This window comes from Drosophila takahashii, chromosome 2L, assembly GCF_030179915.1.
Source record: "Drosophila takahashii strain IR98-3 E-12201 chromosome 2L, DtakHiC1v2, whole genome shotgun sequence".
Classification (NCBI taxonomy): domain Eukaryota; kingdom Metazoa; phylum Arthropoda; class Insecta; order Diptera; family Drosophilidae; genus Drosophila; species Drosophila takahashii.
The window spans coordinates 287776-308008 of NC_091678.1; the positions used below are offsets into that span (position 1 = coordinate 287776).

General features: G+C 41.1%; 1 protein-coding gene across 5 annotated transcripts in view; it reads left to right on the forward strand.

Annotated features, from left to right (window-relative positions):
- spen (split ends) overlaps window positions 1–20233 on the forward strand; it is a 59710-nt gene that overhangs the window by 23350 nt on the left and 16127 nt on the right. For 3 of the 5 annotated variants that reach the window (XM_070211718.1, XM_070211719.1, XM_044395219.2), the window contains 3 exons: window positions 16790–18159; window positions 18233–19213; window positions 19277–20064. In XM_070211718.1, coding sequence (XP_070067819.1) covers window positions 16790–18159; window positions 18233–19213; window positions 19277–20064 — 3139 coding nt within the window. Of the gene's footprint in view, window positions 1–1407; window positions 1486–15718; window positions 16312–16789; window positions 18160–18232; window positions 19214–19276; window positions 20065–20233 lie in introns of those variants that run through there. The other 2 variants (XM_070211720.1, XM_070211721.1) reach the window with 2 other exon arrangements.

Here is a 20233-nt window from a genome sequence, read left to right on the forward strand (position 1 = left end):
CTCAAAGTTCCCAGGCGGACATTTTTTTCAAATACGCACAATACATATTTATGTGTTTATATAGTCTCTGCGGTGTTTCTATGTATCTCTTTTGTCTGCTTGGCATTTGTGTGGCTGACTCTCCAATGTCAGCGAGAGATCAATAAACTTTTGGCAAATAACAAGAGACGAAAAAAAGCGAGAAAAGAAAACAAATTAAAGCGCATGAAGAAAAGATTACAGCAAAAAGAAATAGCAGCCAAAGTTTCGACAGATAAAGCGGGAAATAAGAAAGAGGGGGCAGTGAAGTAAAATCTCAACGTTTGCAAACACATCGCCTCGCCATCCTCTTTCGGCTCTACTTTATTTATATAATCACAGACAATGCAAAATTCAAGACATATAGTATACAATAATATACAATACATCATAGTCTGTCTGTTTTCTTTTTTTCACCCTCCTGCTTTTGCGGCTTCTCAGTTTCTCTCTTGTTATTTTTGGCGCAGGCAACAAAAATCTGCGTCATCATCATTAAAGTTTCTTGGGTCTGTCTGAGACCAAAACATAAATAAATCTACCTCAAAATACACAAGGAACTTTCAATCTTTAGTCATTTTCCAGAAAAGATGAAAGCTGAGCCAGAGAAACGAGAAATAATGAGGAAAATCCCTTTCGTTGCCCGCAATGTCTGCCAAATGACAACCGTATTTCCCCTTTAAATTAATCACATGACATTCGGGCTTTTGCACAGTTTTATTAAGTAATTCTAGATTGTTTAGGGAAGGGTGTTTTTTGTAATGATCATAAAATAATATAGATGTCAAAACATCATTAAACAGTTGTTCACTTTAAACACTTTGTTAAAAATGTCTCAAAAGATTCATTAATAAAATTCAAAAGATTTAATGAAGAGTTTTTAATTATAATTTTAACTTTTTCTCCAAAGCTTAAAACACAAGTTTATAAAGTAGAATAAGAATATATATCTAGCACTTACACCAATATTTCTTAGGAAATCGATTGTAAATTATTTAGCCATTTCGACCTTTTGGTAATTTCGTCGTTTTACTAATTTGTTTTTATTCCTCTTTGTTTTTTTTTTCCTTTTTTTTTTTTTTGCTCTAAAAATAATATCAAGCAAATACAAGTAATTTATTTTAATCTTTCGCCCGTGTTGATATGTACAAATGCTTTTATTTGTCGGTTGTTGCCAATTTCTTGGCAACTTTTTTAACGTTTTGAACTTTTGCTCTTATTGTAAATAGAGACAAAGGGTGTTCCCGTTTCCGCTGAGAAACGGACGGGAGGGTTTCGGGGTGTTCTCTGCTCATCAAACATTTATAGAAGCTGTCAAATATATGCCACTAATTTCTGAATTCAAAATCTTGTAATACACTAACTTACACATGTTTTCTTTTTTATTTACAGGTGCGTATCCTTAAAGCGACACTGCCTGCCTCAAGTCCTGGATTATTGAGGCAGCCATTGAGTGACGATGATAGTGATGTAAGTTGCCAAGTCAGTCAACTATTTGTTTTAGATATCTGCCAGTCGGTCAGTCAAATGGTCAGCGACTTGCTAATCATGTTGACCTTTCCGACTGGCATTATTTATAGTTTTCTGTAATAATAAGTCAAGCGACATACATATAAAATAAATATTGCCTATGAATCTCTGTATAAAAAAACCAAACACACGTGGTTAGAGATGTCGCAACAACGACGCGAAATAAATTCAATTCAGGGAAATAAAATAACACAAATTAGATTAATTAACTTTGAAGTAAGAAGAGTGAACTTCCATCCGAAAAAAAAGCTGAAAAACTAAAGACATTTAAATTACCCAACTCTTTATTTAAAATCGCGTATCTGTCGCCTCGCAAGAAGAACAGACCCAAAAAAGAAGAAGTACTCGTACCCCTAATATAGGGGTACTTGTGGTCAACTCAGTGCAACGTAACGCAATGTGCCTCGTCACTTCATTCATTCGCTTACGCACTGGCCGTCTCTTTCACTCTCGAGAGCTTTGGTCAATTGCTTCCAATTGAGCTCAATTCCAGCTCTGTGGTATTTCTCGCTGTGTGTTGATTGCACTTGACTTGATCAGCTGATGACAACTGCAAAAGTATCTCAACAGTGCCTGCCAAAAGTCTATGCACCGCTTACGTTTCAAATACCACTCGACTGTGGGTGACCCACTTAGGGATTTAATAGATTTTCGAAAACCGGTCCTAACAAGGAAATCAAACAGAAAGATAATGCTCTGACCAAACCCAAAAAAGAGCCACACACTCTGAAGTGTCAATAAATCTGAACAAACAATATCAGATTTGGTACATATGTCCATATATACGCACACATACATATATACGACAGCTTAAATAAATTAGCAAATAATATAAAAAAAGGTTACCAAAAATTAATAGAGCTGTTCAAGGTTTTTGAGTGAGTTGTCGTCTCGTCTTTAGGTTGTTGTCTTTGCTCGAGGCTAAACGCAAGAAAACAAAGCATAAACAATTTCAAATAAAAAGGTATGAGAAAAAAAAAACAGTTTTCAGTTGGGTCAATAGACTTTTTAAAAAAGACTGACTTTTTGTTGCCGCTGATTTTTTTGTAATGCAAATTTATGTATAACGGTGGATGGAAGGGTCAAAAGTACAACTCAAATTTGTTGTTTACATCCTTCTGGATTTTTGCTAAAAATACCAAACCCAATATATAAAATCATTTTCCGGATGATTTAAAAAAAATTCATATTTTGACCAGTTTTCACCTGTTTTTGCGAAAAATGACCAGCAAATAAAATTTTTTCTTAAGCGTTTTTGGATTTAAGTGGCTCAAAAAGTGGCCAATTCTGAAAGTCGCACTGTTTTGAACAGCTAATAACCCAATGTATTAAATACTATCACTTTCAGGATGATTGGACAAATTTCATAATTTTTCCAATTTTTACATTTTAATAAGGGGTTACATCATAATTTTTTGTGAAAAATGGCAAAAAATTAAAATGTTCAGGTTTTAATGCCAATTGACTAAGAATTTAATTACGAGTTCATCGAGGTACGCCATTCCATTTTCGGACTATTATTTCCATTGTTTCGAGCAAAATACTGATTATTTTCCACTGAAAAAACGAATTTTTGTTAAGAGTAGGTTTTTTTTATCTTTAACTTGTGTGTCTTTATTTTAGATTTCCGTACATTACTCTTTTTGCTTTACTTAGGAAGGACTGCAAATTTGTGAAAAGTTTTTGCATAATAATAAATGGTGTTAATAATACAAACAAATCAAAGCTTTTAATGCGCATAGTAAAATTGGTTTTACACGTAGTCACAAATTCTCAACAAGATAATCAAACAAGACGTGTGCAAATTTGCAAAAAAAAATAAAACCAGAAGCAATATATTTGCGAACACACCCATATACATTTTAAGCAAACAAGGACTGATAGGGCGAACGCTACGTGGCAAGTAACAAATTAACAAAATGTAACTTATTGGTATTACAAATGTTAATTATACCCGTTACTCGTAGAGTAAAAGGGTATATTGTATTCGTGCAAAAGTATGTAACAGGGAGAAGGAAGCGTTTCCGACCCCATAAAGTATATATATTCTTGATCAGGATCACTAGCCGAGTCGATCTAGCCATGTCCGTCTGTCCGTCTGTCTGTCCGTCTGTCCGTGTGTCCGTCTGTCTGTCTGTATGAACGCTGAGATCTCAGAAACTATAAGCAAGTGATTATGTGATGGGTGAAATCAACTGCACAGGGAATGTAATAACTAGAGATTAATAGATCAGACTAAGTTGAGTTATAAATAACTCTAAAACCGATTTAAACAAAAAAAGTCTTTCTTTCTCCGTCCTGAATTCCGATTGTAGGGGGTCGACATTAATCATACGCCTCATTGGTCAGCACCGAATGTAAGCCCCTAAGCAATCGCTGGGTCCTTGTTCTGTCAATCTCCTCCCAGGGGCCATGTGCCAGGCCAATCAAGAAAGACATCGGCTCTGGCACCAGCACAGGTACAGGAGGTACTTGTAATGACGCAGTGTCTTCAATTCGAGCCTTCATCCTGCTTATAGCACAGTCAGGGCGCTGGTGTAAGCCAATTTGCCGTGTCAGTGTTGAATTCCCAGTGTGTTCTGAAACGCCTCCACCCTGAAATCCTGATGTACAGTGGTCCCTGTAAATGATTTCAATACATACGGGTAATTTTTAAATTTGCACTCGCTTTGATATGGCATGTAAAATAATATCTTGAAAATAAATGGAACTTATTTATATGCTGCAAATCATAATTTTTACCTTCGCTTATCCTTTAGCTTTGCCAACCAGTGTAACAGCTTACGGAGCTACGGTGGACTTAAGCTCCGGGCCAAGAGCCACACCCAGCTTATTAGCATGGGCGTTAGTTACGTGAACTAATCAGTAGCGTAGGCAGTCAGGAGAGGGGTCATTCGGATTGGGGAGCGCAGAGGCGATGCTTACTCAATCGATATGAGAAATGTCATTGCAGCCCTTTGTTTGCACTATATAAAATTGTGCCTCCTCTTTGGTTGTTTATATTATTTCTGTAACGCCGGCGCACCATCATCGTATTATCGTGATGTGCTGTTCATCAAGAGCTGCATCCTTCATTGTTGGTTTAGAATTACGAGTACAGCAAGAGCCTCAAATTTCGCGACGTGATTAATATCTTTGCATTAATTAGGCGCATCGCGTCTCCTTTTGATCCCCTTCCACGCCCGCCCTGTCTGCTCCTTATTAGTCTTGTGTAAAATTCCCTGGGGAAGTTTTAGAACGAAAAAGTTTTCATTTTGTTCTCCGGCAGTTTGAATTCCATCTGGAATTAAGAAGATGGGGGAAGTCAGATCCGTAATTGAGGAAGATCGAGTGCCAAAACAGTTTATGTTTCCTATATGTTTTCTTAGTTTAATTAGTGCTATAATAAGTGGTACATCTCGGAGTTTACCTTTTAATTCTATCAACTAAACAGAAGTTGAAGTGTGTAAGAAAAATATACTTATCTCTCTCTTTCTTTATGAACTCTGAAGCTGTTAGAGATTTAAAAGGAAAGAAAATCAGTTTATGATTTTATTCATTCTCCTCCCCTTTCCTGTAACTCCTAACTCAATATTTGAAGCCAGTTTTTTGCCTACGTCACTCAACTGACAGTAGAGGCTGTCAACTTGGCCAAGATATCAGCCGAGAAATAGAGATGCACAGAGAAAACTTCAAATAACAATATTAGATGAAAAAAAAAATATATATAGTGGTATTCCGTAATAAATACTGTGATCTAGTTTTAATTTGTGTATAGCTTAAAAACATTTTAGGAATTAAAGACTTGGTTTTTGAACTAAATCGAATTTCGGAAGTAAATTTTCTCTGCTTGGAAATAGGAATGGAAAGGGTGTTAGACTTTTCGTAGTTGGCTTTTAACCCATTTAAAGCTTTACGCAACGCAAGCACTGAAATGCAACTGCACAAACTGTGCTTACCAAAAAATGCATTAAATTTCACCCGGCAGCCAACCAAACTTCATACTCAAACACAAACAAATGCGTATGCAAATTTCCCAGTTAGCTAAACAAAAAACTATGGGGAAACTAGGCAACCAACGCAAAACCAAATGAATGAGTGAATGAATGAGTGAGTAAATGAATGAATGAGCCAATGGGGCTATGCGCGAAATATTTGAATAATTGACAGGCGTGCCAAAAGTCCAAAATTGTATTATTTTCTTGCATTTCCTTAGTTTTTAACAAGCACAAATACGCAGTGGAAACAAAAGATTAATATAAATGAAAAAAAAAATTATAAATTAAAATAGTTAAAGTGCCAAAAAGGTTCAATATATTTGTAGATGAATATTTGTGCTTATTTATGAAAGTCTGTAACAAGATACCTAAATTGTTTCCTGTGTAGGCATTGCACACAGACATGAGGGGGCGTTGGTGCTTGGCCAGCAACACCCCCTCCCTTACTCCTTGCGCCGCGAATAATCGGCGCAAATATTTCACAGCGGCAGCAAGAAAATAAACAAAATAAAGCAAGTACAACCCAAATCACAGGTGGGCGGCCAAAACCCAAAATTCGAGGGGGGCGAGGGCTAGTTATGTAATATCTCTATTACTATAGAAGAGGAAAAGGGGGCTGGGAAACACTGAACTGGCGCCTAATTAAAATGCCCAATACAAAAAGAGAAATAGACCCAACAACAGCAACGACAGCCCATAACTGCAGCAGTAAGCGTTGCATTAAAAATTTAACAACTCAAATTCGGCCGCATTTGAAAATTGCATTAACCTGAAAATGTCACAGGTGGCACTGAACGCAATTTTAATTTACAGGCCTAATAAATTATTTTCAACCATGGAAAATATTTTTAAAAGTTAATAAACAGCAAATTGTTGATTATTTTTTATTAAATGTTTAATGCCAGTACATTCCGTTTCCTTAATATTGTTTTTATTTTACTTTAAGTTGTGAGCTACCTCTAGCTAAAATGCATTTCCCATTTTTTCAGTGCATAGTCAATGATTAGTTTCCCTTGCCTTTTCAAATGGATAGAGAGAAAAAATTGGAAAACTGTTTTTTCGCGCAAAATGTCAGTTTAAATTATGCCTCAAAATGGACATGTGAATGGACAGTTGCCTGCGCCAATTTATATAGCAACCGTTTATTTTTATCTGTGTCTGTATGTGTGTGCATGTAATGGTTGAAAGGGCCAACGCCACGTATGAGTAACATTGCGCATACGCCCCAATACTCTGGGCTTCGGATTCGATTTATTTGTTATTTGTTTTAGCTTTCCAATTAAAACAAATATGTGCAAGGGAAAAATTCAATTAAAATATATAATATAAAATGCCACGCCCTTTTGATGTATTTTTGGCTTTGCTTGGTTTTGGTTGGGTTTTTGTTCAGGGCTTGATGGTCGTAAAAATGCATTTTCTCAACCTTTATGATAGCCTTAGCTAGTGGTGAAAAGACCCAAAATACAAAAACATGATATTTGGATTCGTTTTTATTGGGTGAGCAACGTTTTCCTCTGAGAAGCAGGTGATGAGCCAGGGATTTTGGAGAATGGCATGGCCAAGCAAGATGTCCGCAATGTTGCTGCCTGGCAGAGTAATTCTTTATATGAATCTCTCTGTGACTGAAGTTTTTTCTCCTTCCTTTTTGGTTTATTACCTTAAGTTTTTAAAGTATGGCCACAAAATATTTTCTAGAAAAAAAAAAACCCTTTTTTTATTCATCAACCTATTAGGATAAAGTCTCAAATGTCTATCGTACAATATCCTCAACTCGTCATTAATAATGATTGCATTTCGAGAATCCATTTGCCGCAACCAACGCTGGGGGATAAAAAGAGGAGACCATAGCGATTCGTTTGCCTTAGACTCTCGTGGCTGTGGCATAACGGGTTCAGGACCCCAAACCGCCTGGCCAACCCATTCGCCCTTTTTATTTATCACCCTGCCATTACAAGGATGCCATGGCTGTGGCTGCTGCATCGGCATCGGCATCCTTTGGGTGTGTCCCAGAATCCTTTTCGATGCATTGAAATAAATTGCAAAAAGCATTAAAAGAAAGAAGTGCAGAGTAAAAATAAAAACCAAACCGAGGGAAAACTTGAGCCATAATCAATCTTCATGTGGAAATGCTTCATTGCCCTGCGGTTGTGGGTAGCAGTCGAAGAGAACGATAGAGGGCAGACGAGAGATACAGATACAATTGTGCCCCAACAAATATATTGCTCATTAAATTTCAGTTGGAAACAGGAGAGAGAAAAAGAGAGATGGGGGTGTGCAATTAAATTTCACACACTGATGGATGTATCCAACCCACACCCCAATTTGTGTATTTCCCCGTGTGTGTGTGTGTGTGTGTATATATATGACTTATATAACCTGAACGGCAGCAAATATAGATACAGAACACAGATACAAGCAAGTCAACTGCAACTGTGAATTTCCCTGGAAAATATTGATCGGAAAATCAATTTTAATTAAATTGTCAGCGCCCCGAAAGAGGTGATTATGTATCGTTTGAAATGTGCGTTCGTATCTGCATCTGCAAATGTATCTGTGGCTGTAGCTGTAGCTGTGTATCTGTGCGTGTAATTGCATTGCACTGTCGCCTGTTTTCATTTGATTGGGTTTGGCAAACAAAGTTAGCGAGTTTGCCGTTATTGGATCCCATTTCGCCCTTAACCAAATTTAATTCATTTTAAATGCAGCAAAACAAATTAGGACTGAAGCAGGACGCAAATGGTGGCAGTAAATGCCGAGTCCTGCAGATGTGGATGTGAGTTCAGATAGGATTATGCGTGCCACGCGGTCAGACTGGGTGGAGTTGGGGTCCTGGATTTAATTGAAGTGGAGAGTGAATGAAAGTAGCATTTAAGCTCATTTAAATGATGCAAATTGATTTAGAAATGGCAAATTAGTCATTCGGGACTTGGGAAAAAGTGGATTGGATTCGTGTTTAGTTGAAAACTTAATCCTTCCATTCGGGAAAGCAATTATCAATAAATTTAAATTGTTTTAATTCGATTGTGTTTTTGTTTTATATAAAAAAAAAAACGCAACTTTTTTTGGGCATACATTTTAAGAGGCTTATTTCTTTTTTTTTTTAGCTTGTTAGCTCTTTATTTAATATGCATTTATACTTTTTGCAAATTTTCTAAGTAAATTAATTCTATCCCATCCATTCTTATCAAGCTCTTGATCCAATGAGCAGAATGCATTTGTTGTAATTTAATTACTTTGCATTGCTTGCTCAGGGAGTGGAAGTTCTGCAACAAATAACCCAGGCAGCATCAATCCTTTGGCCCGGCGTCTTACTCATTTCCAGACTTTATCTCCACTGGTTCCGCTTACACAGGCAAAAATTAAGCGCAATTAAATGCAATTGGGAATTTAATAGTCAATTAAGATGGAAATTGCTAAAGTCATGCAAGCAAAAATATTATTAAGCACGACTTTAGTATCTAGAAATCTTGGTTTAAGTGTGTATTAAACGAATCATTTAGAGGCACGAACGGAAAATATGCCAAAATGTAAACAATTCTTGTTACGTATTTTGTTAATAATTTTACAGTTTTTTTTCGGTCCTTGTCAATTGTAGTAGTATTTTTCCAGTGGAGAAGGATAGTTGCACTCGCCCTAAAAAGTAGGCAATGAAAATAGTTTCCGTCCTGCTCATACTGATGCTGATCCTGCCATTGTTTTCTGTATAACTGTATTTTAAAGCCACTCCCTGGAGATTACTTTTTTTTGATGCTGCATTCTCGCTTTTTGTTGTCATTGCGAAGGCTTCTTCTGCTGAACACTTTGCTGTTGTATAAAGTTTCATTAACAGCTGCAAAAAAGAAAACCCAATGCTGCAGTAAGGATAACAACAAGCGATGTGAGTTTCAATTGCCGGCATAAGCTCGCAAGGATGTGTGACAGAGAGAGGGAGAGCGGAAGAGCTATGTGTGTGAGAAGAGAGTGCGGCAGAGCTACTTCCTGTAAAAATCAACATGGCGTCGCCAGTGTCTCTTCGAACTGCTTTCATTTTCCATTTCCACGACCTCGTTTTCAAACAATCCCAGCCTCTAAGGTTGGATGGTGGGGTGGGGTTTTTTTTCAAGCCCCGCGCACATTTTTAGTTATTTTTTCTAGCTTCTGGTATTTTTCTTTTACTTTGCTATTTTTGTCTTTTACTGATTTAGCTGTTGTTGTTGTTTTTATGGCCCTGCGGCTGTGGGTGGCAGCCAGGATATGAAAGACAACCGATGTCCTGGCCATTTATATATGTATTTTGCGTATGTAATATACCCAGTAGCGTTTTCCTGCTACATTATGTACAGGAATTTAGAGCGCGCAGGCGCCTTAGAGGTAAAATTCTCTGCCCTTCTCCTGATTTCCCCCCCTAGTTTCCTCTCCCGCTTTTAGCCGCTCGACTTGCATAAGTTTCATTCAGTACTAGGAGCCGGCCTGGGAAAGTCCTCCCCTGTCTTTGGACCCTTCTGCTAGCCCTGATTCTTCTTCTTCGTTGTAGCCACCTCCAACATTGCCTCCCACTTTTTTTGCCGCTTCCGCTTGCGTCACTTTGGCTTGGGCCGGCAGCGCTGCGTATTTTATCTCCACCTCCCTGGTTTCCCTTGCCTTCCTGCCTTGCGTCAACTTTTATTCAACTTTGCCCTCTGACTTTGTCGCAGGCCACACACACCCACATAAGGGGACACTCCAGGCTCAGGCTCACACTAATACATTTGCAGGACTCCTCTTTAATTAAGGTCGCAAGTTGAAGTTAATATTAATTCAACTATAGCGATATAGTTTTTTTTATTCACCTGTTTTAAAGAAAATTCGCCCTTACTATAATAAATAATTAAATAAACCCAAGCCAACAGTTCCTGAAAAAAATTATGTTTGTTTATGTTTTTCATTGTAGTATCAGTAATTAAATAACATATTTTTTAAAAGATGAAAATAAATTTTTTTTTGAACTATAAAATGTAATAATTGAGTAATTTGAATTCTACTACTACTTCTCTGTGTCATTTTCCGTTTGGTCCGTTGGCATTCTGCATCCATTTCGAGCCATGGGCGCTCAGTAAGCCACCCCATCTGCGGCCCACATGAGGGCGTGTCCCTCTAGGGAGGCTTATATAATTTTAAAGCTGCTGCTGGCGTCGTCGTCTGCAGCAACTTGGCAACCAACAATCTGCACCGCAAAGTGCAGCAGCAGCAAGTGCAACAGCAACTATCTGTCGTGCCGTTCGCACTGCTTTAAATTCCCATCGCATTATGTTATGTAAAATGTACGATAGTGAGCACAATAACGAAACAAATTTAAGTGCAGATCCCTTGGGAGACCATATAGAATTAAGTTAATGCGGTTACAGCACAAGATTACAGATGCGAAATGAGAAATGGGAAATGTTTGCAGAAATAAATGTTAATGGCAGGACTCAAGAGACTACATTTTTAGAGATTGAAGAGTGAATGTCGTTTAAATAATTTAGTTTGATTCCGGCAAAGCGACCCTTGTGGGCGTGGCAAACACATTTTAGTTAAAGTTTTTACTGGGATAAAAAAAAACTTGCTCTAAAAAAATCTGAATACAAAATCCAAACTAGCTCTTAAAACTAAAGCTCTATCTGAGATCACAAAGAGAGATGCACTTAGCAATATCGACTCGACTAGTGATCCTGATCAAGAATCCTGATCTTGAATTTTTTTGGGGTCAGAAACTTTACCTGTTACATTCTTTTTTCCGAAGTTTTACGTTTTGAATCATTTGTTAGTTGTTATTTTTTTCCTCTTGGTATTTTTCACCTAAAACATTTCCAAAAAATTCTGCTATTTATGTTCAACTTTGGAGAATTTCCAGCAAAGTTTAAGAAGTTCTGGCTAAAACCGTTAGCTCTCTACTCGCTTTTTGGGTTGGGCCCTGGTGTCCTGTCTCTTTTGGTAAAGGTTTTATCTAATTCCTTTGCGAGAATGCCGTGTTTACGTCCTGTGTCCTGTCATCCCCGTGTCCTTCAACTTTAGCAGGCTGCAGGGGCTGCTGATGCTTCTGTATCTTCTGCTCCTGTCTGTTTTTCCTGCTCCTGCTGCTGCCAGCTCCCTGATGTTGATAAATTTCACGCCCTGGAGGAGACGCAGCCAGAGAATGTTCTCCTGTTCAAATTACTTTGACTGCAGTCAGTGGAGAAATGGGAGGGAAATGGAACGGCGCCCGGCAATGATTGAATGAAAGGCTAAAAAGAGATTTCAGGAATTTCAACTCTTATGTAATAGCCCACACATACACGTTTCGAATGCGGGAATATCCAGCTGGCTATATACGTGGCTTCCTTTTAGCCTTCCCTTCCGCTGCCTCTTTGATATGTGTACAAGACCCAGCCAAATATACACATAAATAACCTCAAACAAGGACGTTCAGTGAGAAACTTTTGCCAGGACAATGACAGGGCGACTTGCGGGGAGGGAGTCCAGCCAACCGATGATACAATGCACCTGTACAAATAGGTCTCCATAGTAGGATATTCAAAAATAAGATTGAACTTAAAATTTTGTGTATATAGTGAAGATCAACATAAATGTTAAAAAATTTTCAAAATGACTTATATTTAAAAAAAAAAATTTATTAAAAATTCTATACATGACATTAATAAAAAGATGCATTAATTGTAAATTTAAAATATCATACCATTGATCTTGAGTTAAAAGTATCAAAATAATTAATTTGGTTTATACCAATATTTTTGTTTCACTGCACCAGCGATTCAGCCATTTACTGCGACGACTTCTTCTTTGCCATGTATTACATAAGCGGCTCAACACATACAGCTGCGCTGGAAACATGGCAGTAATGCAATTTACAGACGCCCAAAAATGTCCACCCACCTTTGCGGCTGTGGTTGTTCGATGGGTGGTTTTGGGCGGCAGCGTTACTTGGACTAGCCACAAGTTTCCCTCCCCCTGATCTCCGAGCCCCCAAACCCCCTCCACATCCCTCCTGGGCGCAACAAATGTTGCTCAGTAATTCTGTTATTGCTGGTGGGGTCTGTCGTTGTCGTAGCTTTGGTTGGCGTGGCCCTGCAATTTCCTGAACCGGGCGCACTTTTAGCTGAATTGATTTTTCCTATGGCCTCAACTGCGCATGCCGGGCAATTCTGCCCCTTCTCAGTCCCGTTCTCCTTTGAATTGCATTCACAGGCCAAGATGTGTTTTTACATACAGTGGCTACTGTGTTTACGTTCTCCCATGTACACTAAATACATTTTTTCTAAACATTTTAAACAAATTAAAGAGAGCCTAGTAAATAGGCCTAATAAAAATATATAAAATCTGGTTTAAATTCATTCGAAGTGGTTTTTTATAATTATCTTAGCTATTTTTAATAAATGACAGAAAAAATTGTTTTTAAAATTATATTTTTCACCAATCGAGTGAGGACTGTACCGCATTTATGTGCCACCCGCCTGAGTCATGCCCCACGCCACATGCACCATAGCCACTTGGTCTGGCACGTCCTCTGCTGCTGCTGCTGGTGCTGCAGTCGAATCCTCTGCCTCTGCCGCTGCCAGCCAAAAGCTGTGACCTGAGCAGAGAGCTGGAAATTGCAGCATACACCTCCCACTTCCACCTCCCTCCACATTGATGGTACATGTATATAATAGGCACACATATATGGCAAACTGCTTCTGCTTACTGGCTGTTCTATATGACCATATTTTAAGTGCCGCTGCTTAAAGCTCTTAATGCGGCTTTAAAAAATCTTCGTTGTGCCAGCTTCAGAGGGCCTGGGATCAGGCTAAACTAGGATGGCTTCAATTCATCAGCTTGGGCATTATATGGGGGCTGAAAATGTGAGTTGGCTTGTGAAATTTACGATTGCTGATTACAGTGTTCCTCTGCTGCTTCTCAAAGTCTGAGATAACATTGAGGTTTTGTTTGAACAAAATTTAATTACGACTTTTTGATTAGAAACGTGTAACCATAACATTATTATTTTAAAGCAAGAAGGAACGGTTAAGTAGTGACTTGGCTGTTTTTTTAACATTATTAAATACGTATGTTGTTAAAATTGTTCATTATTAGAATTGAACTATTGCCCGAGGTTGCAGTAAATTCTACTTTTAAATGGTTGGCCCCAAAAAACATTTAAGACTATTTAGAAATCAAGCAACGGTCTATCTAACTAGATGATTTTACCCGAAAAACAGATTACAATTTCTTTCTGGAAACTCATTAATAATGCAGACTGAAAAATCGGAAGAATATAGAAACCTCCTCTATACTACAGCTTCCACATTTTTGCTAATTAGAAATTTTTTCTTAAGTGTTCTTTTGCTTGAACTTGCCGAAAACGATCTGAAATCTAAAAGACGCAGTGTTTTGTGCAGCTAATAACCCAATATATTAAATACTATCACTTTCTCAATGATTAAACAAATTTAATATTTTGACCCATTTTTACATCATGATTTTTTGACAAAAATGACAAAAAATAAAATGTTCATGTTTGAATGCCAATCGGATTCGGAATTTTATTACGAGCTTATCGAGGTATGCCATTTCATATTTGGACTATTACTTCCATTGTTTCGAGCAAAATACTGATTATTTTCCGCTGAAAGTAACGATCTAATAAGTGTTGGCTAAAAATGCGTTTCTTCCAAAGCGTTTTTTGATTTCCTAAAAAGGTCCCTAATTTTCGGATGATTAGTCCCAAAAACCTATTTGCGAAAAAAGGGGCAGAGTTTGCGACACTTCTTATCTACAGAATAGATTAGCACAGAGACGCCGTTGACCACATACGATCCGGTAGGCGATCTCATATTTACATTTATTTGTGCCCCTGAGGTTGTACAAGTATTATCTGTGCCATTGAACGCGTTCGTACCCAGCGGGAACATTCCTCTGGAAAATAACATATTTTCAAGAGGTTTCTCCATACAAGCGGAAGGGACAAAACCTCATTCACCCCTTACATTTCTTCCGTCTCTGGTTTCAAAATACACGGGGGTGACACAAAAAGTAAGGGGGGAATGAGGTTTCTATGTGGTTTTCCTTGGGAATTTACATTTTCCCTACACCGTCGCCTGCTGAAAGAAACAGGATTTCCAACACTTTCTGCTAAAAGGAACAGGATTTTCAGCACACAAAGAACCACCTTCTTACTTTCCCGGTGGGTAGGCCTCAATTGTAAATCGATCTGGGAGAAACCCACTTATAAGTCGCTATTCACAGAATTGCTCACTGCGGCGTACAAATGTGTCCATTGGACTCTTTGCTGTGATTTGTTAAATATTGTAAACCTATTTTTGAAAATATATATCAAATAGAAATTATGCTCAAATTGATTGGTTGTTCTGTGCTTTTTATTGGGGAATTTAGCATAATTTGTAGAAACTCTTGGCATCACAATTTCTTGAATACGAGAAGTCCGCCTCAACAATGGTCGCATAAGTAAAACAAATACGTTTAGCAAAGGTCGCGCCTGTTTTTACTGTTCTCCTCAGGAAAAGAAGACAAATGCTGAACTGAATCAACCCTCTTTCCATTCAAAAGTCGATCTGTGGAGTGAGTTGTGCCTTTTGAGCCTCAATTTATCTAGGGGTTGGTTTCTGCGTCTTTAATGGCATTGTTTTTAGCCTGTAACCCGTGATACTCAGGTAGAAGGAACGCTTCATTTCTACCTGGGTTTTCCGTCTCCTTCGCACTAGTAGAAAAAAGTTTCTTTGGCCCATAAGTGAAATTATAATCGTAGTTTTCACCAAACGTTCGGACTGAAAATGTGTAGAATAAACTACTAAACTGTGGATATTTTTTTTGTAGCTATATGGTATGTCATCGACTTAAATGCGTTTTAGTGAATTAACAATACAATTTTTGTTTAGAATTTTGTGGATATTTTTATTAACAATTTGGTATGTCAAGGGCGTTTGTTTGTTTGCGTTTGTTTTTTTTTTAAAGCAATAAATATAAGTGGTAAGTTAAATACAAAAAAAATATATAAAATCCCTACTAAGCGTAAAAAGAACTAAGGAAAATTTCTAATTATAATATATTAATTAAACTCAAACTCTAAGGACCGACCCAGAAATATTGAAATCGACACGACTTCTACACGATGTTACGTTAAGGCGCTCCGTTACGTACCGGCTGCTTACGTTACGTGCCCTCCTCACGGTTCGTGAGTACCAGACAGTCTGGCAGCTCTGCACGCGAATATCGGCACAAAACGAAATCGGTGGCCAGCGACCGAAACGAGCAGAAGCAGACGAGCGAATTATTAAATAAAGAGCGAATTGCGACGACAAAGAACGTAAACCTAAGCCGTGCAAAAGTGAAGGAATAATACCATTTCAACGAAAAAACCGGTTTGGGCTTCAAATTAAGCAACAAAATCAAAAGAACGTGGCTCCGGTCCCGGCTTTTTCTGAGTCTGTATTTGTGCCCCTTCGTGGCAGTGTGCGTGTTATTTGTTTGTGCGTGTGTGTGTTGCCGCGTAAACAGACGCAGACGAATAAGAGCAAGAAGAAGAAGTCGGGTCGCACGTCAGATTAAATTATTTGGCGCCCGTTTATTTATTTGGCCGAGTGAAATTTTTCTTCAAGTGCTGATCCACCACAGTGCAAATAAATCGGAAGCGAATAAGTGCAAAAAGCCATAAATTCGGTTGAACTATTCCCCGATGATAGGCCCAAATGGTGGGGCGCCCGTTTCTGGGGCTGTGAAAATAATCCGCGATTACCTTCTAAAGTTAACAACGACAACGATTTTCCCAGTGAAAACCGAGAAATAATATTATGCGGAGGTGGGTTAAAATTCTGGGTTAATATTCATCCAAAGATCATGAATATCGGTCATTAGAATATCACTCGTAAAAGCAAAACAAAAATGCTCGTATAACTGTGATAGCCGACCATGGCAACCCTAAACGAAATACATGTATTATCATACATACTTATATATTTAGATGTTTGTTAACATTTTAAAATTGTCCTATTTGAAGAGGATAATTAGGAAAAACAATAATAATTACAGAACAAAACACCATGTGACAAAATTCAACATATTTTAAGATTCGCATTACTTGCACACAATTAAAAAACATATGTAAAATGTACGTCTTACATATATAAATGATCAATTACGCATTAAATAATAGATAAATATACCTATTAAGATAATCTATTTTTGCTTAGTTAAACTAAAATATACGTAGTTAATAAGATAACGAAATTAAACACTTTCATCACTAAGATCTCTACATTTGTTTCATCCCATTTTAGGTCTACAGAGGAACCACCGACAAACAGCTTCGAAAGGAACTACTACGACCGCACCAGCAACCGCTTAGTCAGTCAATACCAGGCGAGCAACTCCGCCTCCTTGGCCAACTCCAACTCAAACTCCAGTCCCTCGTCCGTGAGCAGCTCCACCTCCGCGTCAGTGTCCGCATCGGCGGCAGGGGGATCCTCCGAGAGATCGCGCAACCGAGATCGCCTGTACAGGAATGGTTCTGCCAGCGGTCACAGCGGCGGCATCAACAGCAGCGGCAACAGCAGCAACACGACGACGACGACAGCAGCCTGCACAGCTGGAGCTGGAGGATCTGGACCGGGGGGAGCTGGAGGACTGGTAGGGTCGGGGTCAGGAGCTGGAGGAGTGCCGCAGGCGCTGGGCGACAGGAGCAGCAGCCACAATATCCACCAGAACCAGCAGAGCGCGCGGGTGGCACCACCACAGTCATGGTACGAAGCCGCCGCTGCTGCAACGACGGCCCAACTAAAAAGTCCTGGTGGCAGTGGCAATGCCGGCGCCTCAGCAGCCGGTGGCTTCGCAATGAGCAGCTCACCGATCAACCACCATCATCAGCAGCACCAGCATCCGCACTCGCATCCGCATCTTCAGAATCCTCAACACCCGCACTACAGCAGCAGCCCAGCGGCAGGAGCCGGAGGAGGATCCTGTCCGTCTCCCGCCCAAGGACAGGTGCAGATCCAATCGCAGACCACGGCCGTGCACCGGAGCGTGGCCTATGCGGGGAGTGCTGCGGATGACGCGCTGACCACCGCCACCTCGCGCAAGATGCTCCTGCACAGCAGCAAACTCAATAAGCTGCTCAAGGGGGCGGGAGCGGCGGGCAGCGGAGGAGCACGCTCTGGTTCGGAGTCGCCAGGAGGAGCTGGAGGAGCGACTCCACTGACGACGACAAGTACAATCACAAACAATAGTTTTAGTAGTAATAGTTTAAATAATACAATAACCACGGCAACTCCTACGATGCCCACGATAGCATCCGGAGCTGCGGGATCGCTAGGATTAGGATCGGGAGCAGCAGCGGGAGCGGGTTCCAATCCCGGTTCCGGTTCAGCCAGCGGTGACATTCTAAATGTGGCCGCTGCTCTGGCCGCCGCCGTGGACAATGGTCTGCCGTCGCATCCGATCCGGACGCGACACCACCTGCACGGACGCAGCACCACCTCCTCCAGTCGCTCGCACTCGCGCTCGCCGAGCAGCTACAGCAGTTCGCACAGCTCCTCGTCCTCGTCGCACTCCTCCTCCCACTCGCACGCGTCCAGTCCCGTCCAGTCTGCGGGCAATTGTGTGATGGCCGAGGGGCGCAGCGGGCGAACCCTCCAGTCGGTCGCAGTAACCAGTGAGTATTATAGATCGGGAGATCCCACGAGTATCAGTCGGAGGATTTATATTTACTTTACCTACCTCCACAGGCAACTCTTCAAATCCCAGTGGCAATGCTGGCACTGCCAGCAGCGCAGGCGGCGGCGGAGGCTGTGGCTCCAGCTCGTCCTCGAGCAGTAGCTCCAGTTCCAGCGGATCCTCCTCCTGCCTAACGGCCAATCCCGTGGTGCATTCCGAAGACAACCGGCCACTGGCGATACGTGTCCGCAACCTGCCCGCCCGTTCCTCGGACACGTCCCTCAAGGATGGTCTGTTCCATGAGTACAAAAAGCACGGCAAGGTCACGTGGGTCAAGGTGGTGGGCCAGAACTCGGAGCGCTATGCCTTGGTTTGCTTCAAGAAGCCGGACGACGTCGAAAAGGCGCTGGAGGTGTCCCATGACAAGCACTTCTTCGGCTGCAAGATCGAGGTGGAACCGTACCAGGGCTACGATGTCGAGGACAACGAGTTTCGGCCGTACGAAGCCGAGCTGGATGAGTACCACCCCAAGTCCACGAGGACGCTCTTCATCGGGAACCTCGAGAAGGACATCACCGCCGGCGAGCTGCGCGGTCACTTCGAGGGCTTTGGGGAGATCATCGAGATCGATATCAAGAAGCAGGGCCTGAATGCCTACGCGTTCTGTCAGTATTCGGACATTGTCTCCGTGGTGAAGGCAATGCGCAAAATGGACGGCGAGCACCTGGGCAGCAACCGCATTAAGCTGGGCTTTGGCAAGTCAATGCCCACCAACTGCGTTTGGATCGATGGTGTGGGCGAAAAGGTCTCCGAGTCGTTTCTTCAGTCGCAGTTCACGCGGTTCGGGACGGTGACCAAGGTCAGCATCGATCGGAACAGGCAGTTGGCCTTGGTGCTCTACGACCAGGTTCAGAATGCCCAGGCCGCGGTGAAGGATATGCGCGGCACGATCATGAGGGGCCGAAAGCTGCAGGTGGACTTTGCATCGAGGGAGTGTCAGGACGCATTCTACGACAAACAGGAGAAGCAGCAACAGCAACAACAGGGTTCGAGTACGATTAATTTATTTTATAACGATAATCATTCTTACTAATGTAAAATGTCATTTCTGCCAGGTTCTACCTCGCGCTTCAGTCGCTACGACTCGACCGCCTCCTCGTCGCAATCCCGATCTCGCGCGTCTTCCTTTAGCCGCCACCAGAACAACTCGAACGACGGCTGCTCGCCAAGCAACACGCCGGGAGGAGCTGGCAGTGGAAGCGCCAGCGGAAGCAGTACAACTAACCAAAGCACCAGCAGCATCATCCCTTCAAACATCGGTGCCACTGCCAGCAGTGCGATGCCAGCTCCCATAGTGGGCAGTAGTTCCTCGGGAACGGTGCCTGCTGCCGCATCCATGCCGTCGGTGGCCAGCTCCTCCTCCAGTTCGATGCCCATGTCACCGGCTGCCCTGGCGCAAAGGCATCGAATGGCTCGAAGTGCGCGGCAAACCGTCGACTGTGACTTCAACGAGGTGGGTCGCCTCCGGTTTCGCAACTCAGAGGAGGTTGCTGGAGGTGCAGGAAATCCCACGCAGTTTGAGGAAGTCCGCTCCGATTCCCCAGTAATCGCTCGACAAGGATCTGCTGGAGCCGTCGGAGAATCCATCGATGGGACGTTAAACAACAGCCAAGTTGGTGGAGCTGCAGCTGAGGGATTCACAGGATCTGGCAGCAACAGCCTCCTCAGCCGGAGACGTTGCGGTAAGACACCCAAGGACTTGCACCCCGTGCACAATCAACGTTTCCATTCGGCAGAACAACTCGAGGAATGCCCGTCCAGTGGTGATGAGGGCGTGGTCAGTCCGCGTAAGCGAATCAAAATGGATTACCACCATCACCATCATCATTCCAATGCAAGTGGGGTGAGTAAAATGTTTAACTAAGATCGAACTTGTTCCTGGTTTTCAAATTGATTTAAATTGAATGACCTATAAAGTAAATCATTTTAATTGGCTGGTTACTAAAATGGTATTAGAGTAATGACGTGATTTATTAACAATTTAATTTAACAAATTGTGCTTTCAAAAAATA